Here is an 8628-nt window from a genome sequence, read left to right as displayed (position 1 = left end):
GTAGTCGTGAAATTATAACTCAAAAAGAAGGTTAATTATAAATGTTTCAAATTGGTTGGATGGTCACATCCAGAGGGCAGTGGTCAACGGCTCAGAGTCCTGATGGACATCAGTGACAAGTGGTGTCCCTCAGGGGTCCATACTGGGACCAGTGTTATTTAGTATCTCCATTAATTACACAGATGAAGGGATCGAGTGCACCCTCAGCAAGTTTGCAGGTGACACCAAGCTGAGCGGTGCTGTTGACACTCCTGAAGGATGGGATGCCATCCAGAGGGACCTGGACAAGCCTGAGAAGTGGGCACACAGGAATCTCATGAGGCTTAACAAGACCAAGTGCCAGGTGCTGCATCTGGGTCAGGTCAACCCCCCGTATCAATGCAGGCTGGGGAGGTGACAGATCGAGAGCAGCCCTGCTGGGAAGGACCTGGGGGTGCTGCTGGGTGAGAGGCTGGACACAGCCCAGCCACGTGCACTCACAGCCCAAAATGCCAACCGTGTCCTGGGCTGGCCCAAAGGCAGCGTGGGCAGCAGGGAAAGGGAGGGGATTCTGCCCCTCTGCTCTGCTGAGACCCCACCTACAGCCCTGTGTGCAGCTCTGGGACCCCAGCACAGGAGGGACATGGACCTGTTGGAGCGAGTCCAGGGGAGGCCACAAACATGATCAGAGAGCTGGAGCACCTTTCCTATGAGGGAAAGCTGAGAGAGTTGGGAGTTGTTCAGCCTGGAGAAGGGGAGGCTCTGGGCTGACCTAATTGTGGCCTTCCAGAACCTGCAGGGAGCCCACAAGAGAGCTGGAGAGCATGGGTGACAGGACAAGGGGCAATGGCTTCAAACTGCCAGAGGGAAGGGTTAGACTTGATATTAGGAAAAAATTCCTCCCTGTGAGGGTGGTGAGGCACTGCCACAGGCTGCCCAGAGAAGCTGTGGATGCCCCATCCCTGGAAGCATTCAAGGCCAGGTTGGACAGGGCTTGGAGGAACCTGGGCTAGTGGAAGGTGTCCCTGCCCAGGGCATGGGGGGTAGAACTAGATGGACTTTAACATCCCTTCCAACCCAAGCCAGTCTATGATTCTAGGAAATTGCAGGTTTTTGTGCTTCAAAACCAGATTTCATGTGTGGGTTTCTCTTATTCTGCAAGCAATAATCTGGATACATCTCTTCCCTACGTTATCAACAGTTTTTTCAACATTTACACTCTATCAATTCTCTTGTCGCTTAGTTTGAAAGGAATTAAAATACTGGGGTTTCTTTAAACTGCATTTTTGCATACCTCTTAATTAATGGAAAAAGATTAAAATGTAAAAAAAAAAAAAAAAGTTATTTACAAGCTTGACCATTACAGAAATGCTTTGCAGAAAGCAAAGCATATTAAGGACAGAAACCAGTTGGAGCATGCCAAAACTACCGTGTGCAGCTGACTTGGAGAACCGGAGCTAGTCAGTGGGAAAAAGCAAAAAACAAAACAAAACAAAAAAAAACAAAACCCAAAAAACATTTCAAAAGTCTAGAACCCTCCCAAGTCTGCATTTACAGTTAAAAACACTACTGAGAGAAGAGGCTCAAGGACTCTGGGAACTGGAAGGGCAAGTCCGGAGTGGTTTTCCACATACTCTAGTCAAGGCTTCCGCTTTTGTATATTAAAACTTGGTGCATGTAAACACGGCCCTTGGACCAGCTTTACAATGCAAGTTCAGAGCAAAACTAAAATCAAGCATCTCACAGGAAACCCTCAAGGACTCCAAAATATTTCCTAATGTTCCATGATCCTGTAATGCTAACATAAAACAGCAAGTTCTAGTTAAATCACATTCTAACATCGTTTGTTTTTTTTTTTTCCCAGTATGTCTGGTAAAATGGTCTAAAATGATGCATTTCCCAAAGCCAAGAAAAAAGATAAAAGGAAAAATAGATTTGAGCCGCTTAAACACAGCCCAGGCCAGTTCAGTCAGCCAGCGTGGTCTTCCTCCATCACCGGTCCATCATGCTGAGAATCATCTCAGGGGTGAGGTCTCCATTGGGAGCTTCCACTACAGGAGGCTGAGCTTCCTCCTCTTCCTCTGCTGTTTCTGCATCAGGCTCTTTCTTCACTTCAACTATAATATTTTCAATTTCACCAGTGTGCTGGTCTTCAACCTGAATGATTGCTGCAGCTATAAGGGTAGAAAAGGGGGGGGGGAGGGAGTAAACCAGATTATTTTACTAGTTCCAGAGCTGGCCTCAAACAGCTTTTTGGTAGACTTAGTCACTTCCATGGAAAGGGAACACACATTCCCACATTAGTGGGGAGCAATTCAACCCACCTCACTCACCCAAGCATAAAGCATCTATTTCCCTGCCCCTGTATGAAGATGTGCTCCCAGGACCACAGTTCCAGTGTGCATTTTGGTATTAAGACATTATTAAAACAATGGATTTTGCAGAGTAATCAACAAAAACCCCTCCGTATCAATGTATGGGCCTAAGGCAAATCTTTCAATTCTAGTGATACTAATGACAAATTCAGCATGAAATACTTCTACAGACTAATAAGAGAAAGGACACCCTCACAGCACTGAGCAGCCAGCCAAGCCACTGAGGAAGCCACCACCTCCTTAAAGGAATACATTTACCCTTCCTGCTTTGTTCCTTTAATTTATTTACTTAGACTTTGCACAGTTACGATGTCTACTATCACAGAGAAAACTCTGTAGAGTTGAAACAACACCTGCACTGGCCCTGTGCTCAGAACTAAAGGCCTGGAGCAAGTTCATTTATGGCAATACCTGCAAAGCCTACACAGGTAGGAACACCAAAGTGACTGTACTGACAGCTGCTTAAGCAGGAACTGTACATCAGCAGAGACACCACAACTGGCTCCAGAAGCAGTGAACAGTTGGCAGGTCTATGAAATGAAATAATACTGAAGAAAAAAATAATGTCCTTTCTTTTTGGCATGGTCTGAAGTGGCCAGGTTCCCTCATGACCAGGAAACCCTTGCAACAAATTTCAAGGTTTTTGGCAATACAGAGACAAGTACAATTATCTACTTTTTAAATAAGCTCAACTGAAGGGATTAGATCTCCTACAAGAACTGCCAAATCCAAAGGAAAAGGTGCTCAAGCAAGCAGTGTAAGGTGAGCTGCAATTAGTGACTTACGCTGGGATTGTTTTGGTTGGGTGGCAGCTTTGCCTGGTGGTCTCCCTCTTCGTTTCTTACTGGGAGGTGGTGCAGGAGCCTCTTGCTCAACTTCTGGTTCAGCCTCAATTTCTACTGCAGTCTCCTCCTCATCTTCATTATCATCCAAATCTGGTTCAGCATTTTCCTCTGTAAGAAATGATCTCAGGTAAGTCTTCAGTTTAAACAAGAATGAAACACATCCATCTAAAGCAAAGCACCATCAAATCCTCATCCAAAAGGAGACAAGTCTGATGAGAAAGAAGGGAAACAAGGCCTTTGTTGAGAGGCTGGTGGCACAGACTGTTAACCTGTTACCCCCAACTTAGAGGGACAAGTTGTCCTTCAGAAAGCAAAAGGAAACATAATTATGTTCGATTATGTGATAAAAACTACTCTGCACATCCACAAAGGAGCTCAGAGAGACAACAGTAGGAGGGGAACCAAATACACTGCTGGGCTACTCCCAGGCCCATCAGAGGAGCCACCAGTCCCCCTCCAAGTCCCACCTGCACCACCCACAGGGGCACAGGGTTGCACAATGGAAGGTGGGAACCCAAATCCATGACTTCTGAGGAACAAACATCTTGTCCAGGCCACTGCCAGGAGAGCCACCAGCCCCAGTGTCCAGGTGTGAAATCCACCCCAATGAGTCTCTACCAGCAGAGAGGACTATGAGTTTTTCCTTCACAAACAGCATATCTCCACCAGCATCTCCCTTGGATGCTGCCAGCCTTCCCCCACAGAAGTTGCCAAGCTAATCAGTGGTGCAGTTGTCTGGACATACCACAAGCAGGATCAAGTACCATTTCACAGCACTGTGCCACAGAACCACACAGTTTCTTTCAGAACTCTTAAAAAATTACCAGAGTTTGCCACACAGGCAGGACAGGAATGGCACAGCTGACACAAGGGCTGTTAAACTGTTTTTTAAACCACACTGCCCTAGAGCAGGCCTGGGACAGCAGGATCTATATTATGTCTCACAGGCAGTAAATCCCCCTGTACTTGGCCACATACTATCATTTTTTGTTTGCCAACCAGACAAGACTCTTTCAAGTGCCAGAACAAACCTGCAGAGCTGGCAAACCAACAGCTAACACATGCAGTGAATCACAGGCCTGTAATTCTCAGAAGGCACTGAGCTGTTCTTACCACTATCAGAGGAATCTTCTTTCTTAGACCGCATCTTTCTCTTTCGGCCACGTTTGCCCTTCTTTGTCTCTCCTCCATTCTCTCCTTCCCCACCATCTAGGCCAGAGCAGTTATCAGCATGTCTGGCCATTGTGTTCTATTCATGGAAGATTAAAAACACAACAAAAATTAAAACACGTGTAGAATTTAAGATCAGACGTTCTGGGTCTTTATTTTCAAACACATTTCTGGTAACTTCCTTTTTTTTTTAAAGAAAGATTGTTTAGGGGAAATTGGTACATTCATTAACTTCATTAATAAAGTTGCATTTCCACACTGCTCATGATGTCAATGCTAATATGTGTTGGTATTAATCCTGAATTACACCAGGTCTTTTCCTCTCAGAGAGAAGGGCTCTATTTAAAAGACCAGGATTGCACCTTTTACCTCACCCAGCCTTTCTGCTGGGTAAACACCCCCCTCTCCCCTTGGCTAAAAACCTCATTCCACCCCGACATCCCCCCAGTCCGAAGCAGTGCAATTCCCTTACCCTGCGAGTGAACGTTTTGCCGCACTTGGAACAGACAAAGGCAGCAGGGACAAAGGTGGGATCGTGGTATCGTTTGAAGTGCATGTCGAGGAGCTGCTTCTGGCGGAAGGTTTTGTCACAATGGCTACAGGCATAAGGCTTTTCTCCAGTGTGGGTCCGTTTGTGCATGACCATGTGTCGCTCCTGGCACCCACAGGCAAGACAGGGAAAAATAAGTTGAGAACTCAGGCAAATGGAATCAGAAGAGAGAATTTTCAGCTACGAGGAAGTCAAAACTTTTTAATATCAAGAAAAGGATGATTCAGCAGGGACGTGAGAACATCTGGATTGATGGCATATTCAGTCCTAGCTACTTCCATCCTATATGGACTCTTATCCCTTGGTCAACAGATACATCAAGGCTGTGAAATAGAAGGTTCTCTACAGGGCAGCATCACACCAAGAAAAGGCCACTCGTACTTTCCTTCACACCCTTCAAAAGGCTTAAGACAACTAACTTGACCTTGACACAGCTGGTCAAAAACTTAACAGCTAAGATTTCCACCTCGTATTTTCAGCTCCTGTCCTAACTGGCTCACGGGGGGGTGCCAGTGCTGCCAGCTCACCTGTCTGCACGCATAATCACACTGGTCACACTTGAAGCGCTTCTCGTTCTTGTGGGACTTCTGGTGCTGGATGAGGGCATAGCGCTCGTGGAACACGGCGTCGCAGTAGCGACACTTCTTGCCCTGCTCGATGTAGGAATGCTGCTTCCGCAAGTGGACACCTAAGGAGGGAAAAGATCGGAGAGAGGCTTTCACCACCACAGATCCCCCAAGCAGGAAAAGCCAAACCTAACAAGCCCTTTGGAGATAGAATCATAGAATCAGCTGGGTTGGAAGGGACCTCCGAGATCATCAAGTCCAACCCTTGATCCACTACCGCTGCAGTTGCTAGACCATGGCACTAAGTGCCACATCCAGTCTCTTCTTAAAAATCTCCAGGGATGGAGAATCCACTACTTCCCTGGGCAGCTCATTCCAATGTCTGATCACCCTCTCTGTAAAGAAATTATTTCTAATATCTAACCTAAACCTCCCTTGGCACAACTTGAGACCGAGCCCTCTTGTCTTGCTGACAGTTGCCTGGGAAAAGAGACCAACCCCCACCTGGCTACAACCTCCTGTCAGGGAGTTGTAGAGAGTGAGGAGGTCTCCCCTGAGCCTCCTCTTCTCCAGGTTGAACAGCCCCAGCTCCCTCAACCTCTCCACAAAGGACTTGTGCTTGAGTCCCTTCACCAGTCTAATTGCTCTTCTCTGGACCTGCTCCAGCACCTCAATGTCCTTCCTGAACTGAGGGGCCCAGAACTGGACACAGCACTTGAGGTGTGGCTTCACTCCTGAGCTCAGCCAAAAAAAAAAAAAAAAAAAAATCAGTGAAATGGTTAATTTAGGATTCAACTGAAAACCTAAAAGACTCGTAGTTAAACCAACTAGAACAATTTCTAGATGGAAATAGCTTGCAGAAAAACCCCGTTGAGTTTTTCCACAGGACTCCAGATTTGGTTATTAGTTGCAATCTGTGCCGATTCAGGACACTCGCATTTGATAACATATGATTGGCAAACTGAAGTGTCTTGTGGACTGTTATGTTTAAGACTAACCCAAATTGCCTGGATAGAGACAGAAGCCAGGTAATTCACTGGGGGAAAACAGGATTTTCTGCAGGATTAGAAGTCAGTGTGACGGAGCTAGAAGGCAACAGGGATACCAGCAGATAATCCTGACAGAGGTTTTAGTCACTTCTTTAAAATCCTCCAACTAAGAGCATACCACAGCTGCACGAGGTAGCTTAGGGTAGATTAAAGCATTATTAGAAGAAAAATTCTTCATAGCTAACATCAGTTTTCCTCTCTTGTAAATCAGCTTGTTTGCTCCTGACATCATCTGACTGCCATCCTCTCAAACTGCTTCTCACTGTAGCACTTTACACTTGTCTTCACTGGAAGGGAGCCTGCCTTCCCATTACTTGGGTGATAATTCTGTTTATAGACAGAAAGTTCTGCCAAATCGTGGCTCTTTCCTTCTCCTCAGCTGCTCTGGGCACGATATTGTTTGTCACCTTCTTCTAGAACATAAGAGCTTGCCTGCTGGAATCACACTGGGTACCCCTCTCTAGATCCAGACTGTCCTACTGCAAGGACTCAGGGCTTTTGTGAGCACACACTCCCCCCCTACCCTGTCTGTGGCACACAGCTCCACACCCCAGAAAATTAAAACATTTGGTCTAATTCAAACCTTTTAACTTGATGAAAATATCTCTGCGTGACACTTAATGTGCAGGAGGTCAAGCCAAGTGATCTTCTGGCTTTTCAGACCCCACAGTCCCTATGCTGTTGGAATCTCAGTCCAAGTTCAATAAATGCCTGGCATCTATGAGCCTGAAAACAGTATTGTACGCTCGGGGGAAAAAAAATTACTTCTTCAAATAATGGGAAGCAACTGAAAACTGTTCTAATTTGCAGCAGCTATGGCGAGCTAAAAGTGTGCATTACCAGCTGTGCTTCACGTTGTGCAGTTGCCAGATGCACTGGGTTAAGAGCACTCTAATGGTGGGAAAGGTTTTGTACCACCTTCAGCAAACAGCCACGTTTGGGGGATACGTACCCAAGTCACTCTTTCTCGCTATGACAGTATCACAGTGAGGACAGTGGAATTTGGCCACATTCTCCGTGTGCTTCTGCAAAATGTGCATCTTCATGGTACCGCTCTGAGTGAAGCGAGCGTGGCAGATGTAACATTCATATGGCTTCTCTCCTTCAGGAGGCAAGAGGAAAAAATAGCACAAGTACTTTTGTTAAAAAGAAATCTTACCCAAGAAGCCCCAAACAACCTCCCAGAAACTTGCACCAGGCATCTAGACAACAGTAACTCTACAAAGAGCTCGATTTCTCTTTCTCTACAAGTTTTATATCCAATAAGCATCTTTCTACAAGGAAACTCGAGTTCAATCTTTTAGCAAGTTACATTATTCTTACTCTGAGAAATTCAGGCAAGACCTACACACAGGCTGCCATAAGACAGCAAGTGGCATCAGACTTTTTTGGAGTGGGGGTTCTGAATGTTCATGTATATATAAAAGAGCATTTTCCCCCTGCTTTAGTTTTAGCAGTATGATTAATTTGGCACTGCTGTAACATTCTGTGGTAAAATCAATTCCATTTCTATTGAAGAAAAAATTTAGCATCTGTATGAACTAACATGCATGAGAAGCTTTTAAAATTACACTAAAGCATAAAACTGTAAATGGCTCTAATCTTAAACTGGAAGTGGAACACCGAAAACAGAAGAAGTTTCTTCTGTTCATACTACAAGTGCCTGTATTTTATCACCTCACAGTCAAATTGGAAATCAGAATTCCCCAAGCTCATTTCTTAGTGCAGTAATTCCATTAGGTTATGAATTTAGTAGTGCTTATCAATCACGGTGCATTCTCTTCAGCTAGAGACTTCATAAAGGTTTAAGACAAAGCTACAAAACCCTATTTCTTTTGCTGTTTAAGTGTCAGCACACATCATACACAGCCTCAGCACTCTGACACTAAGGAAACATGGCATCAGTACCGGAGTGGGTCCTCATGTGCCTCTTCAGTTTGTAGGTGTCCCTGCTGGCATAGCTGCACAAGCTGCACTGGAACGGGCGCTCCCCAGTGTGAGAGCGAATGTGGCGTTTCAATTTGCTAACCTGGAAGTCAAGAGCAAGACTGAAAGTCAGCACAGATGAGCAGCTCAGACTGCCAAAGGTACAAG

General features: G+C 45.5%; 1 protein-coding gene across 10 annotated transcripts in view; it reads right to left on the bottom strand.

Annotated features, from left to right (window-relative positions):
* Positions 1–1792: 1792 nt before the first annotated feature.
* CTCF (CCCTC-binding factor) overlaps positions 1793–8628 on the bottom strand; it is a 30320-nt gene continuing 23484 nt past the window's right edge. For all 10 annotated transcript variants that reach the window (XM_027698351.1, XM_027698347.1, XM_027698354.1 and 7 more), the window contains 7 exons: positions 8443–8563; positions 7487–7636; positions 5447–5607; positions 4842–5024; positions 4313–4448; positions 3140–3307; positions 1793–2153 (listed from right to left, as the gene is read on the bottom strand). In XM_027698351.1, coding sequence (XP_027554152.1) covers positions 1972–2153; positions 3140–3307; positions 4313–4448; positions 4842–5024; positions 5447–5607; positions 7487–7636; positions 8443–8563 — 1101 coding nt within the window. In that variant the 3' untranslated portion in view covers positions 1793–1971. The remainder of the gene's footprint in view (positions 2154–3139; positions 3308–4312; positions 4449–4841; positions 5025–5446; positions 5608–7486; positions 7637–8442; positions 8564–8628) is intronic.

Source organism: Neopelma chrysocephalum, unplaced genomic scaffold (genome assembly GCF_003984885.1).
Source record: "Neopelma chrysocephalum unplaced genomic scaffold, ASM398488v2 Primary Assembly neopelma1_125, whole genome shotgun sequence".
In the NCBI taxonomy this organism is placed as follows: domain Eukaryota; kingdom Metazoa; phylum Chordata; class Aves; order Passeriformes; family Pipridae; genus Neopelma; species Neopelma chrysocephalum.
The sequence above is the reverse complement of the archived record's forward strand: the minus strand, read 5'-3'. Positions and strand labels throughout refer to the sequence as shown.